The sequence below is a fragment of the Nannobrachium achirus genome (assembly GCF_963921795.1).
Source record: "Nannobrachium achirus genome assembly, chromosome: 21".
Taxonomy (NCBI): Eukaryota; Metazoa; Chordata; class Actinopteri; order Myctophiformes; family Myctophidae; genus Nannobrachium; species Nannobrachium achirus.
Window position 1 is genome coordinate 48,775,617 of NC_137828.1, and position 21,098 is coordinate 48,796,714.

At 42.9% G+C, this 21,098-nt stretch overlaps 1 protein-coding gene across 6 annotated transcripts in view; it reads left to right on the top strand.

Moving 5' to 3' along the window:
* The window catches only part of phldb2b (pleckstrin homology-like domain, family B, member 2b), a 70,196-nt gene that overhangs the window by 34,697 nt on the left and 14,401 nt on the right, over positions 1-21,098 (top strand). For 3 of the 6 annotated variants that reach the window (XR_013963206.1, XM_080752190.1, XM_080752194.1), the window contains 12 exons: positions 2,434-2,853; positions 4,795-4,929; positions 5,535-5,672; positions 7,997-8,125; positions 10,326-10,481; positions 11,453-11,563; positions 12,767-12,856; positions 12,998-13,123; positions 14,348-14,494; positions 17,889-18,026; positions 18,219-18,318; positions 20,371-20,521. Coding sequence is in view for 5 of the 6 variants with exons in the window: in XM_080752190.1 (XP_080608316.1) it covers positions 2,434-2,853; positions 4,795-4,929; positions 5,535-5,672; positions 7,997-8,125; positions 10,326-10,481; positions 11,453-11,563; positions 12,767-12,856; positions 12,998-13,123; positions 14,348-14,494; positions 17,889-18,026; positions 18,219-18,318; positions 20,371-20,521 (1,841 nt within the window). In the remaining variant the exon portion in view is untranslated. The remainder of the gene's footprint in view (positions 1-2,433; positions 2,854-4,794; positions 4,930-5,534; positions 5,673-7,996; positions 8,126-10,325; positions 10,482-11,452; positions 11,564-12,766; positions 12,857-12,997; positions 13,124-14,347; positions 14,495-17,888; positions 18,027-18,218; positions 18,319-20,370; positions 20,522-21,098) is intronic. The other 3 variants (XM_080752191.1, XM_080752192.1, XM_080752193.1) reach the window with 3 other exon arrangements.

Genomic DNA, 21,098 nt, shown 5'->3' on the forward strand with positions numbered 1-21,098 from the left:
TGCCCATTAGAATAGAACAAGGTGTCAAAACTGGCAAAGGGGTTTCTTTTTGATGCTTAACTTGGCTGGCATTGGGCAATATGGAAGGTGTGCGTGCGTGAGTGAGAGAAAGAGAGCAAGGGTGCATGTGTAAACTGCAGTGGTGGAAAAGTATAAATACTGCAATGTAGAAATAGTTACAAGTAAAAGTCCATAATTCTAAATGTACTTGAGTAAAGGTACAAAAGTATTGGCATCAAAATTGATTTAAAGTACTAAAAGTATACATTTCACAAGTTTTCAAAATGATTAAAATGTATAAAAATCTTTTGAAAATAGCAGATCTACAACCTCACAACGTGTGGCATCGCGGCGCATTGTGAGCTTGTAGATAGCCTATTTTCAAATGGCCGAAATTTATATAAGGCTGAAGTGGTTAATGTATGTTTTGTAATAATCAAAACCTACAAAGTAACTAAAATCTTCAAATAATTGTAGTGGATTAAAAACATGCAATATTTGCCTCTGAGATGTAGTGGAGTGGAGTAGAAGTAAAAGTACTGAAAATTATCTTCAGTACATTACTAACGTAAATCAGTTACTTTCCACCACTGGGTGTGCAGTATAATTGTTGTTGTTTTTTTTTTGGACAAACTCATCTGTCGTGTCAGGTGTTGGTTAGAAACATGTTTTTCTTTCATGCACACTTTCAATCAGTCTCACACTGTCATTAGTTATCTCTCTGCCTCTCTCTCTCAACCCTCCTCTTTCTTCTTCCCTATCGCCATCTCTCTTTCCCTAATTCCATCTTTCCACCCTAACCAGACCCCTCCTCCCATCCCATGGTTCTGCCCCCCACCCAGCCCCACCCTCCTTCTCTATCAGATATTATTTACACAGAGTGCTTTTCATCCCATTCCCCAGGAGGGTTTACAGCCCAACTTAGCCTACTGGGGGCATTTTGGCATGTAGCAGCCTCTCTATAGTTTGACTTGGGGGAGGCAGAATCATGGAAGGGACTGACTAACTATTGAGGTTTTCCCGGAAGAAACAAATAGGCCAGATTTACAGATTAAAAAGGATTGGATTGTGTTCAGAATATAGATGGATTATGAAGGCTGTTAATAACTCATTGACCGCCAACATTGTTTTTCGACTTATGTCGTTCCCTGCCACGCTTTCAGAGATTTTCACTAAACCTTTGAAAAATCATAGAATATTCAGCGTCCGATTTGTTCGTGGGAGCCTTCAAAAGATCAACCAGCGTCAAAAATAAACTCGTCAAACTCATCGATGGCAGCCTGGACCATTGGGAATAACTTGTGAAAATCGTCAGACGGCAGTAAATGAGTGTCAGACTCTGACTAAACAAGGACATTATAACCTGAGGAGTTGATTGTGGCCGCCATGCTTCCGCAGGTAACCTGACTAATGGACATTTGTGAGGAGACCCCAGTTGTGTGATTCTAATGTTTCCTTATCACTTGAGCATGTACGTCTGCTTTACCCAATAGGGATGGGACGATAAGCGATATTATCGTATATCGTGATGAAAAACACTCGCGATAATCGTATTGTGGAGATTTACATTTATCCTGATATGCACTGGGATCAATTCACCTTTTATTTGCTGAGCTGCATATGTGGTACCACTTAAACCCTCTAGAATTGGCAAAAGGTACTTATAATATACATACTTGATAGTCTTTTTTTACTCTCTATCAAATTTCTTTGCCAAAAAATAGCCGATCTACAGTACAAGCTCACAAATGTCTTTGCCAAAAAATTGCCGTTCTGCAAGCTTGCGACGCGTTGTGAGCTTGTAGATCTGCAATTTTTTGGCAGATGTTCCGCCCAACGATAATGGATTTTGATTATCGCGATAATATCGTAAATTGCGATTTATTTTGTCACAATTTTCATATGGTCCCATCCCTATTACCCAATCATGCATCTAAAGAAGAACATTCAATAATTGCATGAAATAACAGCCCTCGTTTCAGTCATGTTATCCAGTGGTTCTCAACCTTTTCTGGATCAGGGCCCACTTGAAAGTCATAGAAACCTTTGCGGCCCACCCATCTGACCACTTGAGTGGGCCACATACATTTTCAGAGCATGTTTATTTCAATGATTTTGTTAATTATAGTTGATGCGTCATTCCTACAGATCGATGACTTTTATTTCACCGTGAAAAACAGACTTCATTCTGAATAAAATGGTGTCACTTTATCACCACGTTAATACTTGTGTTCTGCGTGGAAATACTGTCATGACACAGCATTACCCTTGTATTTTGTGTGCACTTGTGTGTGTGTGTGTGTGTGTGTGTGTGTGTGTGTGTGTGTGTGTGTGTGTGTGTGTGTGTGTGTGTAACTGCTGTGCTGCCTCTGGGCGACTGATTTTTCCTCGTGGGATAATAAAGGTATCTATCTGTCTATCCATCTACCATAGGAGCGCCAGCGTCTGGAGACCATCCTGTCTCTGTGCTCGGAGCTGGGGCGCGCCGACAGGGACGGCTGTGACGCGGACTCCAACCCTGGCGGCTCGGCCGTGGCCGACCTCCAGAAGATCAACCGAGAGCTGGAGAAGCTGCAGCTCAACGACGAGGACGACGAAAACGACGACGGCGACGCGTCAGAGTCCGTTTTCTCCGACACCTCCGCCTTCAACGGAAACTCTTCCTCCGCCAACAACGGCCACCTCTCATCCTCTGAGAACGGTTTCTACGATGACGAGCTGCCGCCGCAGACGCGGAGGCGACGCAGCAGCGGTCAGCGCAATCGCGACAACAACAGCAGGGCAGAGTCGCCGGTGGTCAGTCTACGGAGCTCAGCCCCCTCGCCCACCCCACGCATGCAGAGGACCAATGAGGTTAGTGAAGAGAAGTAGGCCGCTGGGGTTCTCAAAGTGTGATTCACCTGTTTTTCATTATTCAGATGTCCAGAATAATGTTAATTACCAAATAGAATGACTGTACTTTGTTTTATTTTTTTTATCTCATAGGTCTCTTAATACAGATTTATGTGAGTGAAGTGTCAGCTTCCATTATGAACCCTAATGTCCAAACATTCAGCAAAAATAGCATTACGTAGTGAGGTAGTGGATCAGCTATTTGTTAGAAACTTGAACCCTAGCATCCCAATTCAGAGAGGAACATTCGCCAAAAGGGTTCAATCTGCAACACAATTTTATACAATATGTCCCTGCTTTGTCTCTCTCTCTCAGTTAAAGGGGTCCTTGGCCTGAAAAGCATTGAAGATCCCTGGTGTAGGGTGTAATCTAATTACTCTTTAGTTTTCTCTCTGGGAGAGATGAGAGTCGGAGAGATTGTGGGACTTACAAGTACACACACATTTTGCCCAAGTGCAGGTGCACTCTCAGATATTTACAGTCCACTTATTAGATTAGAAGGGAGCTGAAAGTGACCCTTGGCAGCTGGTGTATGTGCATTTTGGAACGCATGAGATTTTGCACTTGTGAACAGCTGCCCTCGGTTGGTTGGAATGTCAGAATGTTTTAAGTGATCATTCTGTGCTTTGGCACAACTTTACGCTTAACCAAATAACCTTGTTAATAAAGTATTCAATCAATCACTGCTAACAAGTTTGATAACACATGTCAAAACTTATTCTAAAAGGATTACACAAAAAGCCACAGGGACTGGTTTTCATAATGGTCCATTGTACGCAAGGCAGTTTGTGTAGACTTTGTCTTTGATGTGTGCAGTGAACAGATACTGTATGTTCAGATATAAGGCGTATGATAGAACCTTTCTGTAAAATATATCAGTGAAAAACAAAAACTGTCAGAGGAGGCGTATGTTGAGATGCTCTTGGGGGCCTTTTGTGTTTCTTCTTATTCTTTTGCCGGTTTACACATATCGTTGTTGTCGGGCAGAAACCGCATATCTCCATATTTAAACTTTTTATATCCCCCAAGAGTGTCACACAGTGTTTTCTCTATTATTTTGGACATACGTTTCCGTGATATGATTTCCGTCTTCCCAATTCCCAACTTTGGCCACTCATAAAAGCACTATTTTCAATGAGCCGGCGCTAAGGGAGTCCACTAACCGGATATTGAATGGGGGGCACTCTGGACCAAAAAAGGTAGAGACCCACTGCTATAGATGATTTCAAACAGTCTGTAGTTGCTAAGGAGACTTGAAAACCCTGGTAAACATCCAGTCAGCTGTTTGTTGTTGGAAGGGGTAGAGGCTCAAAGCACTGAACTGAAAACAACCTGAGCTGGTTGCAAACCGGATATTCGCAAAGGTTGGAATATTCAATGCAGCTGTTGTGCAGTGGTACTGTACTGTTGATGGCATTAAACCATGTACACACCAGTGCTTCCCAAAAAGAGAGACAAGTCCAGGACCGGTGTGCCTTGGGATTATGTGGCAAGTACACATTATTATTGCAATATATGCTTTATAAATAGTTACTAATATATATTTCTAATGCTAAATCAGTACTTTTTTGAGCTCTCATTTCACAATACAGAAGCAGACTTTCAATCTAGTGTCCCTATTTTGGGTAGGTAAATGTTGTAAAACTTTTCACAAAAGCAATGACCTAAAATAGCCGATGTATACGTTTGTTGCACTGTGACGTGCTCTTTTGACTTGCCCATTGGTCTGCTTTGGACACGAAAAGTTTGAAAACCAGTGAGTTGACCCCATCGTTGGGTAGGTGAGGCACCCAGAAGTAATCAGATACTTCTGAATAATCGCAAATCTCTCTACAAAGTTCTTAACGACAAAGCGCCTACATTCGTAATTTAACCTGTACTCTTTTGTGACATGGTCTCCAGGACGACGGCGCTCGGCGGCGTGCGCAGGAGGTTCGGCGTGTGGAGGAGGAGAGGCTGCAGGTGCTGAACAACATGGAGGAGCTGGAGCAGAAGATCAAAGAACTGGACAACCAGATGGACGAGTCTGTCAGAGAGGTAACCCAGATGGAAAACAAAAAATAAGATGAAAAAAGCAGGTCTGCAAGCTCACAACGCGTTGCATAAGTGGTTACTCAGACAGAAACGTTCTCCTCGACTATTCGATTAACCTACATTCAGTTGGTTATTGGTTCAGTTTTGTTATATTTTGGTCACATTAGCTTGCACCAAGTGCCATGTAAGAGCAAGATGGAGTATCGCCAACTGAGATCCACTGATAGGCCTTTCACAATAATTACATAATCAAATAATGATTTGAGATAATCACAATCAGTTTGCATAATCGCCATAATCGTTTCCATGTTGAAAAATGTCCATGTCGTTTCAAACGTTTTCAAAAAGTAGAAATATCAGATCTACAAGCTTGTAGATCTGATATTTTCCACTATATATGAAGTATAAAGATTTTAAATATGCATTCCTGTGATTCCTTTGTGTATTTAGATTATTTGTCATATCTGCCCTAAGAGCCAGACATAAATAAACGAAATCTTTAATCGCAGTTATTTGTGTTACAATTAATCGTCACGTAAAATGTCATGATTGTGACAGCCCTATCCACTGATTGATTGATTGATTTTCTGTCTGACTGCATGTTGCAGGTGGAGGTGGAGAGAGCTCTGGTGGATGCAGAACAGGAGTCGGAGCTTTCTGCTCTCCAGCAGGAGAAAGAGTCTCTGGAGGCTCTCCACAGCAAGCTGGCCGACTTGGAGACCAAATCCCAGCAGGAGAAAGACAAGGTAATGGACAGGACACACCGAGGCATGTTGAACAACGTGGTTGAGCCGAGTCCCTCAGGGCTCTATACGATCTACAAGCTTACAATGTATCGCATTGCGACAGATATGCTATTTTAAACCGTTAAAGGTCTTCCCAGAATACGGATGCTGGGGGCTTAATTGGTTCCAACACTTTAAGGTTTTATGTAGGGGTTAAATAATAAAAATGGATGATCCCAGCAAAAGAACGGTAAGAACTGAGATGTTAACAAACTGTTGGTTGGCTTACGAGACACACAGAGGAATAGTCACCTAAGATGCCCCATAAATGCACCTTTAGACTTGGATGTTTGGTGGTTGAGAATCAATGAATTGTCTGCAAACAGTGGTTGAATGGCTGAAGATGTGCTACAAGATTGTACCGTTTTAGTGACACCATGGCCTCCCTGTCACATCTTTAGCTATCAATGCAGTGTTCAGCTGCTCTATAAAGAGCTGCTTCTTGTGTGCATTGTCCTAGTGTGTTGACGTCTGGATGTTTTTTTTGTTGTTGTTGCTAATAGTGATCCTTACTTCACCTACTTATTAAAACAAAAATGCCTCACGAGAACAATGTCGGTACTACTTAGAGTTACCTTATTGACAGTTAGTGTGCTTTAAGGAAACGATGATGAATACCCTAATAGGGGGACATAATTACTTGTATTGAATTTGACCCTATAAGCAATTTAATATTGATAAGACTCAAATGGTACAGATATCTGGTCTAGCCCATGGACTACTATGATTGGTCTACTTTTGAGTGGACATACATAAATACATTACATACATATATACATACATTTTCCCCCTTAAAATAATAAAGGTATCTATTTATCTATCTACATACACATAATCTATCTATCTACATACACATAAATCTATACTTACACACATACGGTATGCATACAACATGTATTTTATACACATACATACTAACTAACATACATAAAGTAAATACATACTGTAACTGTACACACAGACAAACCCTCTTCCTGTAAAAATACACCTTTTATTTATGTAGTCTTAAAGGAGAACCTCACCTACAATTGGTCCTCACTTAACACTCATTATGAGGTAGACGGCACCATTTCTGTCTACTCAGTCTGTGTCGCAGAGGAGGGCTGGGGACAGTTCACAAACCTGCCTACATGACATCATCGGCAGGCGGGTTTGGTCATTACAAACTTGTAAGATAGGCTATACCTACAGTATATAGGCGCTATATATGCGTGCATTGGTATACCAAATGGAAAACATAGATTCTAGACACACTGACATACATTTAATGGCACATGTGACTAACTGGTAGGTGTTAATCCTTCCCCTGCTCCAAATATACAGCTGCTAATACTGCCAGGGTATAGCAGTCACCACATGCCACACTGCCCCTTACAAGGAGAACCGTGTGTGTGCACGTGTGTGTGTGTGTGCTTGCTCGCGTGTGTAAGGCTAGCACTTTCTCCTCTGCTGGGTCGAGTCCTGGCCTGCTCCTAATATTTCTGTGAAGCCCACCACAGCTGGTAAATCCATGATAAAACGCCACATCAAGTAACGCTATTTACAGACAGGAAGAGTCAGGAAGAGGAGTATTAGATAGGGTTGCTTCCGCAGACAAGGTGAAGTTGTGAGAGGCTGTGTGGGTGCAGAATCTGGTCGTGAATGTGTGTGTGTGTGTGTGTGTATGTGTGGTATGTGAAGTGAGAACCATTTAATGTCTCTCAACCCATTAGATTCTAATGATTAGAACCATTCATCATCTGCATCTCCTCACCCTTTCTCCTTCTCCTCTCTTCATCCCTAATCTGTCCCTCCTTTCACCCCATTCCAATTTCCTTCTACATATCTTCATTTTTCTTCCCTCCTTCCCTACCTGGCTCCCTCCCTCCATCCTTCTCTCCCTCCCTCCTTTCCTCTCTCTCTCTCTCCCTCTTTCCCTCTCTTCCTCCCTTGCTTCTAGGAGAGGCGTCCCGGCAGTCAATCTTGCAGTCCCAGTTGTCGTAGTAACTAACTGTGCCTCCCAATCCTACTAACTCAGCCATCCTCTCTCTCTGTCCTGTGTGTGTGTGTGTGTGTGTGTGTGTGTGTGTGTGTGTGTGTGTGTGTGTGTGTGTGTGTGTGTGTGTGTGTGTGTGTGTGTGTGTGTGGCCGCTTGTGCACATCTGGTTGTGTCTGCATGTACACATAAATGAATGTGTGCATGCATGTACTGTATGTTTCATCTCACGTGCACACATGTACTGTATGTGCATATACATACATACATGCTGTATGTGGTGGGGTGTGTGTGTGTGTGTGTGTGGCAGGCCAGTGAGCTGTTGCTTGCAGAGCAGGGCAGAGTAGAGAGGTTGGCTCAGAGTGTGTGTGAACAGCGCACCCTGCTGGACAGCTGCCCTGAGGCCACCAAGGAACCCCTTCAGGAACAGCTAGCCAGGGTCAGTGGTACTACGCGCACACGCGCGCGCACGCACACACACACACACACACACACACACACACACACACACACACACACACACACACACACACACACACACACACACACACACACACACACACACACACACACAGGCGTGCACGCAAATGTAATCATGCACTTGCAAAATGCATACGTGTTTATTGTGTGCATGAAAATGAAAATCTCTCACACAAGCATGCGTCCACACTCTCAATACAGGTGCTGAGAGAGAAAAAAAAACACCTTGTGAATGGTCACACAGCTGTCCAGATGTAATTCAAGGCTTCAAGCATGTAAACATGCATGAATGTGCGCGTACACACACACACACACACACACACACACACACACACACACACACACACACACACACACACACACACACACACACACACACACACACACACACGCACACACACAGACAAATGGTTATTTTTGCTGGGGCATCACTCTCTGCACACTGACCTGTCTCTATCCTCTTTCACCATGTCCCTCTTCTGTATTCTTGACTTTATTATTCAACACATTCCCTTGAATACAAGAACTTGTTAATTGCAGTGGCTCACCTGTTGATTTATCTGAGATCGGGTAGCATTTAAAAGTAATATGCTAGTTTTCATCAATTAAGTGCTTTAATTTATCTTACAAGTTATGTAATCAGTTTAATTGTCAACAGTCAATTTAGTAGTTAAAGCTAACAATTAGCTACAAACGTTTTCTTTGGAGTATTTAAAGATTTCAGATCTCATTTTGAAGTCATGAAATCAGTACTGAAATTGCGACAAAGAGGCGAGCTAATTTGCAACTCAAATTAAGTGCATATCTTAATTTGACCTTTGAACATTGTATCTGCAAGCTTACAACTTACCGTGCTGCAACGTTGTAAGCTTGTAGATTGGCGATTTCTTGGCAAAGAGGGAACATATTAGGAGGGGCCAAGTACAGACCCCTGGCGGACCCCGGACAATGAAGTATGTAGGGTTTAAGTGGTTAAATTGTCTTTATGTTTGCAAGTTCCTTCTTGAAGGAATGCTGATGTGCCATGTTGCATGTTGACTGGAAGCACTGTTGTTATATTCTGTTATTACTTTATGCATGATTAGTGTTGATGGATCATCTATCTGTCTGTCTGTCTGTCTGTCTGTCTGTCTGTCTGTCTGTCTGTCTGTCTGTCTGTCTGTCGGCTGTGTGTTTATCTGGAAATAAGAAAGCTCTTTTGTGTAATGTCCTGAGCAGCTTCATGTTGCTGTAGTAGATTCTTAGAAGATGAGCAGAATGCATCGTGTCCAAGAAAGCATTTATGAGCAGAGGAGTACTTTGGATAATATGTCCAGAACACACCTTACTAAGCACATGGAACATTTATTGACTGCCGCAGTCTTCGAAACTCAACTGTTGCTGTGCTTGAATGATCGGGTCATCTGCGTTATTGGAACAAATACTAGCCTAGCTGAAATAACAGTAAACATGGACTTCTCGTGTCTGTGGTAATGATTCAACATCAAGTTGTAAAAAATCTGGTTGGGGTGTCATACGTAAGAAAAATTGAAGATGAACGCAGAGAGAGCTGAAAGCAAGGCGTGGTGCTTGGAAGATGAGTCTTTACCATAGAGTAGATGCATGGCAGAAAGGCTCTGGCAGCTTAAAAAATGCTTTCTGTGGATACGATGCCTCTTAGAAAGGACAGACCAGTGTTGATTTTGACAGCAAATTTTGATTTCGTTTTCAACACCTGAGTGCAACCACTCATGACTTGTCTTTTAGTTCTACTGTGTCTCTTTTCCACTAGTCCCTTAATTGTCAATAAAGTCTTAGTTTTAGTCATCATGACTTAGTTTTTATTTCGTTACTGTCAATGAAAAAAGGTAGTCAACGAATATTTTTCGTCATAGTTTTATTCGACCATGTCAACACTAGGACAGACACCTTCATATAACTGCTGTCAGGAGGAGAAAACCTCATTCCCTTAAAAATAACGATAATAATAATGCTTTCTGAATAATATCTTGTTTGTAGTTCCTTTAGATTTCCTTGGTCCTACAGTATATAGCGTATAGATTTAGTCCTAGTTATGCATTGCATTATACATTTTTAAATGTCACACAATCCAATTTCACTATCGGAACATATTCAGTTTCATTAATATGTTTGCTTGTGTGTGTGTGTGTGTGTGTCAGGATTGTGAGGTGCTGGAGACAGAGACCAAGAAGTTTGAGGACCTGGAGTTCCAGCAGCTGGAGAGAGAGAGCCGTCAGGACGAGGAGAAGGAGACTCAAACTCAACAGATCCTCCGAGACATCGCTGACCTCCAACGTAGTAGTGTCACACGCAAGGTACATGCAAGGGTTAGAGTTCACCCAAACTATCCAGACTAAGACCCAAAACTAGAACAGGGAGAAGGAAAAAATAAATGTAATTTACTGAAATAATAATAATAAAAAAAGTCTCTTGACTTGCACACCTACAAAGGCGACAGGAGCGTCGAGGAGAAGACCAAACGAGGGTCTAACGAACTGAAAAAGTCTTCACATGCAAAAAACAAGGCTTTAATGGGAATTTACGGTATTCCCATTAAAGCCATTTGAAAACAATGTGTGGGAGTTTTTCTTTTTCATTTACTGAACTTAAAATAAAACAAGGCTTTACAAAAACACAACTGTATTCGATCATGCGATCTGCAAGAACGTTTTGTGACCATGTAGGTCAGCTATTATTGGCTTTAAAGGGTTAAGAATGGGTTAAAAAAGAACTAAAATGGCATTCATAAAACCCCCTATATCCCACAAGTACTGTGTGTGTGTGTGTGTGTGTGTGTGTGTGTGTGTGTGTGTGTGTGTGTGTGTGTGTGTGTGTGTGTGTGTGTGTGTGTGTGTGTGTGTGTGTGTGTGTGTGTGTGTGTGTGTGTGTGTGTGTGTGTGCGTGCGTGCGTGCGTGCACAGACATGCTTGTGCATGTTTGCGTGCGTGTCTGTGTGTAATTCAGACCAGGGCATTCCAGCCCTATTTGGTTTAAACTTAAACCGACACTCCTCTGAAACACATTTAGATTACAAAAAATGTCAAACCCACATAAACAAAATAAATGTTTATTAAATCATATGCTGTGTGGACCAAGGAGGACAGACAGCCAGACAGACCCGTGTTTGAACTGCTGCATAGGTTCAAAAGCAACGTTTTAAAAAAATTTTTTTGCATACTCGTAGAGAGCCCCTTGAATGGGTTGTGTTTTCCTGCTGGTGGCAGTGATGGTACCGCAGTCCCAGCAGGACCACATGTTAACAGCCTTGTATTGTACTGTGTTTTAGGAGCGCTTACTGACCCTGAAGAAACAAGTGGGTCAGATTACCCAGCAGACCCAGCGAGAGAAGGACAACTTCCTGAAAGAGAGGAGCACCCTGGAAATGATGCTGCAAAGCGTATGTACAATTTACAATTACAATGAATATATTTTAGTTTGTTATTGTTTTTTATATAGGACATAACAATAGATCAACAAGACAAACAGACAGCAGACTATATGCATATAAAACATGAGTAATTAACCTATCAAACAAGAATTGGTCACGTTAACAATTTGGTATGTTATTATACAAGGAGCAGTCACGCAGAGTCGAGATGACCCGTGATAGGTCCCCAGATGTATTCAAATTTTGCTAGACTATCTTGTTTACTGCATTCCAAATTCATTTTGGATATAAGGTGTTTAGGCTTGGGATGCTGTTTGAATAAAGCATCAATACAGTGTTCCTGAGGTAAGTTTTCAAAATTATACAAAATGTCTAACTTGTAAATAACGGGGGAAAAAAGAGGGCTTTACTATTACAATTGAGGCATTTAGCAGATGCTCTTTTCCAGAGAAATGTACAATAAGCTAGGTAAACATACAGTCAACTATGATCACAGGTAAACCAAGAACCTAGTATGTACAATACTACCTATCTAGCATCTGTCTAAATTACATTTTTAAGTGCACATTTGTGTGTCCGTGTGTGTGTGTGGTTATGTATGCACTCACTGTAAATGTGTGTTTTATATTCATGTAATTTAATCAGACAAGTTCAAAGGGTATTGAATGAAATATTCATTATGTGAAGAACAACTGCCCAAGACGTATTGTAGCTCATTTCCCATGCGTCTGGATTTGATTAACTACTTAAACCCTGTATACTTGGCTGACCAGAGTCCCCCAGGGCTCTATACTGGGTCCGATGCCTTTTTCCCTGTGCTTCTCTTCACCAAAAATAGCCTAATCTACAAGTTCACAATGTGATGCTTTGTGTTCTTGTTGAGCTGATTTTGTGAGCTTGTGGATCTGCTATTGACAAATGTTAGTCTATTTTAGCCAAATGTTCACCTATTAGAACATGGCTAGAATAGTTGGTCTGTCTGTCTGTCTGTCTGTCTGTCTGTCTGTCTGTCTGTCTGTCTGTCTGTCTGTCTGTCTGTCTGTCTGTCTGTCTGTCTGTCTGATTGATTGATTGATTGATTGATTGATTGAATACTTTATTAGCAGTTCACATAGGAAAATCACAAGTCTAGGGTTCATGTGGTTAAAGGATTTCCATATTCTGAATTGACATCTCCCTCTTTCTTTCTTTCTTTCTTTCTTTCTTTCTTAGGAGAAAGAAAACCTTTCCATTCTGGAGAGAAAATACGCAGAGCTCACTGGTGGGCGGGGCTTCTCTCTGGGCCATGGGACTCTCAGGGAGGTGCGTACTATAATGTCTGTCACTCAACAAACTCTTCGTCCAATCAGATTTTCCCGGAACTCCTTGAGATCTTCACAACCTTCTCTCTCTCTCTCTCTCTTTTTCTTGTTTTTTTTTTAACTTCCTGTCTCCATTCCTTAGGCCTCATTGGCTGATGTGTGTCGGTCACCTAGAGACACCATCTCGGCCGCTGCTCTTTCGTCTTGTCCTGCCAACCTGCAGGCCCTCTCATCTCTCATTTCCTCTCTCTATCACAGGAACGCCCAGGTATACTTCCTGTTCCCCCTGTTGTCTATCCTACACCTTCCCTTCCCTGCTCCCTCTTTCATCCTTACTTCCTTCATTCCTGTATTTCTCTGGTAACTGGAACGATGGGCGCCTGGTATTTCTGGGCACCTTTAAAAAAAAAAAAAAAAAAAAAAAAAAAAAATATATATATATATATATATATATATATATATATATATATATATACTGTATTATGCTGAGGAGGGATAGTGAATATATCGGTAGAAGGATGCTAAGGTTGGAACTGCCAGGCAGGAGGCCTAAAGAGGAGATTTATGGATGTAGTGGAAGAGGACATGAAGGTAGTTGGTGTCAAAGAAGAGGAGGTAGAGGACAGGGTGAGATGGAGGCAGATGATTCACTGTGGTGACCCCTGAAGGGAACAGCCGAAAGGAAAAGAAGAAGATTGATTTATAATTATTTCTATTTTATTTTATAAATGAGGGGCCATATTTGCAATTACATTTAGGGCCCAATATTTCTACAAATGCTACAAAGAAATCTGTGATATCCAATCATTTTGGGGATAAAACAAGACATTTAAGGTAAATTTAGGTCTGATAATGATGTATACTTGCAAAGTATACATATTGAACTGCAAATTTAACGTTGAGTCCACAAGGTGTAGGTGCCCACTGGACCTGTATCCTTTTCTCTTTGTTTTTCATGTTTTGTGCTCTCCTCCTTTATCAAAGAAAGGTACTGGACGCGAAAGTGTTGAAAATGCCAGTGATAGACAGCTATGAAAGAAGGAAGGAAGAAGGAAGAAATAGATGAATCCCAGGGAGGATTTATCTAGTTGTAGGAATTTAGGAGAGACAGGCCTTTTTTCCTTGATCCACAGCTCTTACTTACTCACACATGTGCTGTATGTCTCAACAAGATAACCAAATTAAAATGACTTGTGTGTTTAATATAACAAATTTAAAATGACTTGTGTTGTAATACTTTTGTGTGTAATATGCCTGTTCAATACATTCTCTGATTTCTGCATTGAAACTAACAAGAATGCAAAAAATATATACTGTATATGAAAAAAAGAATCATCTGCTGCATCATTCCAAATCCTAAAACTAATTCTGAAGTTTTCATTCACCGCGCATTGCCAAAAATGTCTTAACAATATGGCTGAATCACTCCATGCTATGCCTCACCCTCTTTCCCCTCCTCTCCCCCCCTGTTTTTCCTCATGGTATGTTCCAGGGTTATGTGACAGTCAGTGAAATCAATGAGCTTTACTCCCAGCTGGGGGGGGACTCTAAACCCCTCGCCCCGGCCATGAACCCCTCCCCTGAGTCTGAGCCTAGCCCCTCCCCCGACGACAGCGCCCCAAACCCTGCGGAGGACGAGGTGTGTGTGTGTGCGCGCGCGTTTGTACAGATTCTTTGCGCATCTTAGTGTGCAGAATGGAATATTGTTGCCGTCGGGGAGAAACCTTGTATCTCTTTTTTCCTCCCGTAAATGATTGGATTACTTCCTCATAAGAGAGTGTCACTCGAATGTAGTGAAATAACCTATCTACGCGCTCGGAACGCTTGGCTTTGCGACGTGTTGTGAGCTTGAGGATCGACTATTTTCACGTCATAATCCTTTTCCTAAGGTAAATGGTGCATTTATTTAGCGCTTTTTACATGGATTGTGCATAAAATTCACACATTCACACACACATTCATACACCGATGGCGGAGGAAACCATGGAAGGCACCATCGGGAGCAATTAGGTTTCAGAGCTTTGCTCAAGGACACTCCAACACTAACTCTGGGGGAGCCCGAGATCGAACTGGGAACCTTGCGGTTTCCAACCAACCACTCTACCCCTGAGCCACTGCCGCCCCATATTTATCATATAAACGGTTTTGAACATACAAGGTTTCCACCCGACTTCACTTGTGTGACCTGTTCATCCGTGTCTCTCGCCTCTCTCTCTCTCTCAAACGTTGCATTTTCTGACGCATTTCCTCTCTTTTTTTCTTCTTTTCCAAGCTTTCTCTGAACTCTTCCTCCTCTCCTGTCGATTATTGTCCTCCCTCCTCTTCCTCCTCCTCCGCCTCTCCCTCCTCCCGTCGTCTGAACTCCTCCTCCTCCCGGCCCCGCCCCAAAACGCCCTCTGTTCATTGGCCAGAGAACATGGTGACTTACCGAGACCCCTCCCCTCTCCCTGATTCTCCCCCTCCCCCGCTCCCTGTCAAAAAACACCACCACCACCGACTGAGGCAGGTAAAGCTGGTATAGGTGTCTGTCTGTCTGTCTTTCTGTTTGTTTGTAGTCGCTATTCCAGTGCATGTTGCCGGCCCAACGCGACAGCTCCACTACTAACATAGAGCAGTTGTTTTCAACCTTTTTCATATCAAGGTCCATAATGTATGTGGCATTTGAGCAGCGGACCACCATTTGATGAGATTTAGTCTCTCAGACCCATAACTTAGAATATGTTTTGTTGTTGGATTTTGTCCACAATTTTACGTATGTGGTACCAATAGCAGAGATAACGGGCAAACGTTGATCGAAATAACAATTCTTCTACATTCTCTAATTGTGTAGACTTATGGTAAATTAAGTATTGCAGATCTTTAACAATAATTTACGAAACCATAACTTTCCAAAGCTTCCATGCAGTTGTGGCACAATACATGACTACCGGGAGCTCCGCCCCCACCTCTCCGCCGAGACCTCCGACGAGAATCACAGCCGCACCATTCACTTGAATGGATATACAGCGGATTTTACACATTAAATATTAATTCCGTTTTGGACCCAGAGCTTCGAAATCTCGTCCAATCCGTCAACAAAGGCCTGGATATGCACTGGAAAAATATATAGACCTTTAAACTTTTAAAACAATACGACAAAGGAATATATAAGGACGCAACAGCAGAATGAGGAAATCGCCTGTCTGCTGGACCTATACAGAGCCGTTTTCACTTTTCACTGATTAGTTTAGAGGCTATTACTCTCCATTACACAAACAACCAACCAGAATAAACTGCTTCAAATGTAGGCTACATGTTTCTTATCATGCCGATTGCTTATAAATCTTATCTATAACATTTGATATCTCTGGCGTGAAATGTTCGCGATTCCTGACAAGTTTAGCTGCCGAGCCGCAGAGGGAGAGGGTGTCGCATCAAATTCTGGGCCCTGGGTACAAGGATTCGCTGTGGGCCCACATGAATGTTCTTCATCGTGGGATTTCAAAAATAGCAAATCTACAAGCTCGCAGCGTGGCACTCAGTGCCGCGCTATGAGCTTGTATATCTGCTATTTTTCAATCGATAAAGTCTAAAATAATTAAGGCCCTTCCACCGTGGGCCCTGGTAAGTCAGTCCCACTTTTCCCCCCCTTGTGACGCCCCTACCCACAGCCTGCAGTCGAAAGCAGAGTTGAAATACAACACTTCGCGTCGCTACCCCTGTTCATTCAGACATTCACAGACGTACATTACATATCAGTTGCTATTTAACATAACAAATAAGGTGTTTGTAGTCATGGGTTATTGTCGTTTAGGCCAATACAGTCCATTCATATTTAAATTGGTTTGAAACGGCTTTCTGTGGTCCAGCAACCATGGATTCCTCTGCTGCGACCTTATATATTCTTATGTCGTATTGTTTTAAAAGTGTAAAGGTCTAAATATTTTTTCCAATGCAGATCCAGGCCTTGTTGATGGATTGGAAGAGATTTCGAAGCTCTGGGTCCAAAACGGAATTAATATTTAATGTGTAAAATGTGTGTACAATCCGCCGTATTTCCCATTGAAGTGAATGAAGCCAATAGCGGCGCGCTGTGATAGTGGCGGAGGCAGCTTTTGGAGGGGGCGGAGCCGGTAGTCGTCCATTATGCTAGTGACTATTCTCTCTGATAAGTCTGCACTGCAGTTTCGTATCGTCAGAGCTCACTCTGAACTAGAGGATGACATTTTGATGAATTTTCACTCCTGTCCCGTCCCACTCCCGCAGAAAAAATCCTGTCCCATCCCAATCCTGGGCCAGAGTAAAGAAATAAATCCCGTCCTGTCCCACTCCTGTACAATGACTCCTGGTCCCATCCCGCTCCTGGTCAAAATCACTCCCGTTCACATCCCGCTCCCGAAAAAAATATAAAAAAATAAAATCGCGCAGATGTTTTTCTATTTTGATCCATATTATATTTGATATCATGTTTATTATTATATAATGTATAATCTTATAATGTTCGCAGTTCAAAGACCTCACTTTCCTGTGCAATTTATTTCTGCGATTTGATGAACTGGTCTGGGATGATTCCCGCTCCTGCCCACTCCTGTTGATTTTCAATCCTGTCCCGTCCCGATCCTGGCATTAATACAAATTTGACTCCTGTCCCACGGGAATCCCGCGGGACCCACGGGAACGGGAATAAAATGTCATCCTCTACTAGTCTGAACCTCTGTATCTTGGTCCTTATTGAGTGGAGTTGAGCCGGTACTATGCATGGAAAAGCACTGTATGCGTATCTGTGTTAGCGTAGCGGTGTTTGTGCACAAGAAAGTGACATACAGTAGTGTTCACATCTCTTTGTGGAACTGAGCTGTGTGTTTGTACTGTACATGTGTGTGATCGATTTAATTGTAAAGTCATGTTGTGTGTGTGTGTGTGTGTGTGTGTGTGTGTGTGTGTGTGTGTGTGTGTGTGTGTGTGTGTGTGTGTGTGTGTGTGTGTGTGTGTGTGTGTGTGTGTGTGTGTGTGTGTGTGTGTGTGTGTGTGTGTGTGTGTGTGTGTGTAATCAGCACTTCCGTTTGCTGGAGGAGAGGAGGAGGTGTGATAAGGAGGGCGGGGCCCATTTTAGTGACACGTTACCCAGAAAGAAAACCACGCCCGCCATCGCGCCCCAGTTCACCTGTTCTACACTGGGACGCAGCTACAAGGTAAAGTAAAAAATACCCCAAAAGTGTGAGACGGCCCATCCGAAGTTCGGAATGATGTCGATGTGTAGTTATATATCACCTCCCTTTCTGAAGAAAGGTTTGGATGTCAGGAAGGAGTACAGTATGTATTGCGCTTTATTATAGCAGCAGCTCTTAATGTGAAGCATTTCTCTCACTGTCTGTTCCTCTCAGTCCCACCAGCCCCTGATGCAGAGCTCCAGCTGTGGCAGCATTCTACCCAGAATGCTCTCTGTGTCCAACAAGGAAGCAGAGTCTCGACGTCTATATAAAGGTACATACTCATAAACACAAGGCTTGCAAAACCTCGCTGTCGGGTGGAAGCCTTGTTAAAGGGGCGGGCCACCCATTTTCATCATTGAACTATGTAATTAAAATAGTGAAAATAGCTGATGAGCTGATGTCATTTTGTGCGACACTCATGCATGATGGTAGGGCATTAATTTCTCCAATTTAAATATGGAGATACAAGGTTTCCTTTTACACACACACATGAATATTGCACACATGCATAAAGTGCACCTACCTACACTAGCAAGACGCCTCATGCGTCCTCCCCCTAAAGGACGAGGTCGCGCCATGTCTTGGCCATCTGGCCAGTGACCCATATATGGAGATCCCCCGGTACCCAAATATGGAGATCCATGTACTGTATATGGAGATATGCTGTGAGAGCCCAAACATGCTTACTCAGTTATCCGTTATGTGAAATGACATCTGACATCATACCCTTTTATGCCCATACATGAAGATCCCTGTCTGTAGAAACAGCCACACAGATAAGGGCTTTCTTGGCCATCTGTCTTGGCCATATATGGATTCTGTTATCGTGGTATTTGGCCGATGTTGCCTCCACATACTGTATGGGCATTCCCATATGAAATCCTGTTATATATGGGCTTAATATTGACCAGTAAGACGCCTAAGATGGCCATCTGTCTTGGCCAAGAATCCCTTTTATGCCCATATGGAGATCCCTGCTCTGAGTATCTGACATCATTGGGATGTCACTTTATGTCCATAAATGGAGATCCCTGCTCTGAGTATCTGACATCACTGTGATGTCACCTATGATGTCACAGTGATGTGTCAGGGGAACCACAGTGTCAGGTGTGACAGAGATACGGTCAAGCTGTGACCATTCACATACTAAACTGCAACCTATGGTCGCAATGAACACACACTTCACACTTCACACTTTCTGGAATGTCTTCTGAAAATGCACCATATATGGCCACATCACAACCTCACTGCCTGTGTGCAAGCACGTGCGTGCGTATATGCGCTTGTGTGTTTGGGTGAATTGGAGTGTGTCCCTTGTTTATATGACCTTAAAGATAGTGCAGGAATGTGCATGAAGGGGCACAGTTGAACAAAATGTTGTCTGGTATGGTGTTTGTGGGTGCATAGCCACATTAGTATTTTGATCATTCTATGCAACACTTGTCCTGTCTTATAACAAACTATGTCACCCTGGTGTCTGTGGGTGTTATTTGATTTAGTTTCCTGATGATGATTACTACTTCCACCCAGGGACGTGCAGAGAATTTCTAAAAGGGCCTTTTGGTGAAAATATCGAAAATAGCAGACCTAACAGTCGGCTTTTTGGTGCTTGATACCACACTGAACTAAGCATTATCAGGTCAATACTGGAGGTGTGGCGTAACGGCATGGATTTTTCCACACAGAGGGCAATTCTTTCAACATAAAATGCTGCATTCAAGTTCAGGAGAGTTTGGACAAGGCAATTTTCTTGAATGCTGCCTTCAGGCATGGCATGGAATGGAGAGAGGGCATTTGCGTTTCTTTCACCATAGTAAAAACTGCATTCATGGGCTGGAGAGGACCTTTGGTCCCCTGAGCAGGCTCATCAGACGGGTGGGTCTGGTGTCCGGGGCAGATGCTATCAGATGCGTGCGTGTGTGTGTGTGTTCTTCTTCCTGTAGCCATCATCAGATGAAGAGCAGCTCTCTTCAAAGTACCTCCAGCAGTCACACGGTCACTGCTCTCTCTCAAGGCTCACTTCGTCACTTGAATATCTTATTGGATTTATGTTCCACTTTTGAACCGAGAGTGTCCGTGCGTTTCAGTGGCAGGGAGTGTCATTCTTTTAGTGCAGTTGGTGTTTTGGGGTTTGTACTTTTTTACGTTTCGTTTCACGGTGGCGGGGAATTGTGATCCGAGGTCAGTGCCCTATGGACAAACTATAGTTCCAGAGGGAGGGCCACACATAGGTAACACACACACACACACGCACACACACACACACACACACACACACACACACCCTTGTGTAGTGCCTGTTACTGAGTGTGTGTGTGTGCAGGTCAGCCCAGCTCCCGGGCCGCCTCCCAGACCAACGTCTACCTGGACCCCTACGGTTACCGTGACAACCAGGCCTTCGACACCATGAGCGTGGACAGCTCTGACTCCATAGAGACCAGCATCTCTGCCTGCTCACCGGACAACATCTCCAGGTGAGAGAGAGAGTGTGTGTGTGTGTGTGTGTGAGAGAGAGAGAGAGAGAGAGAGAGAGAGAGAGAGAGAGAGAGAGAGAGAGAGAGAGAGAGAGAGAGAGAGAGAGAGAGAGAGAGAGAGAGAGAGAGAGAGAGAGAGAGACAATTCCCTTTCTGTCTGTGCAAGTGGACATCACTAAATCATAATTCATTATGTTTATGCATCTGTTGGACCAACAGGTGTCCACTGTGTTGTCGTTCCTCTCTGTCCTTAAAGGAGTAGTTCACCCTCAAAATGTATTTTTCTATTGATTAGTATTACTCATGCCATAGAGACTTGAGTTCAATAATATTTGTTTTCGTATTTGTCGCATTCTTAAGACAAATATGTGATTGTAGTAAATTTACCCCCATTGATTCCGGATGGAGACCTAAATGCATGGCCCTGGATGGGGACCCGAATGCATGGCACTGGATGGGACTTTGGCACTTTGTCTTAGGAATGCGACAAAAAACTAAACATATTATTCCATAGAGAACAGCACTCTCCAGGTGAGAGTGTGTGTGAGAGAGAGTCAAGTAATTCTCCAAGTCTCCA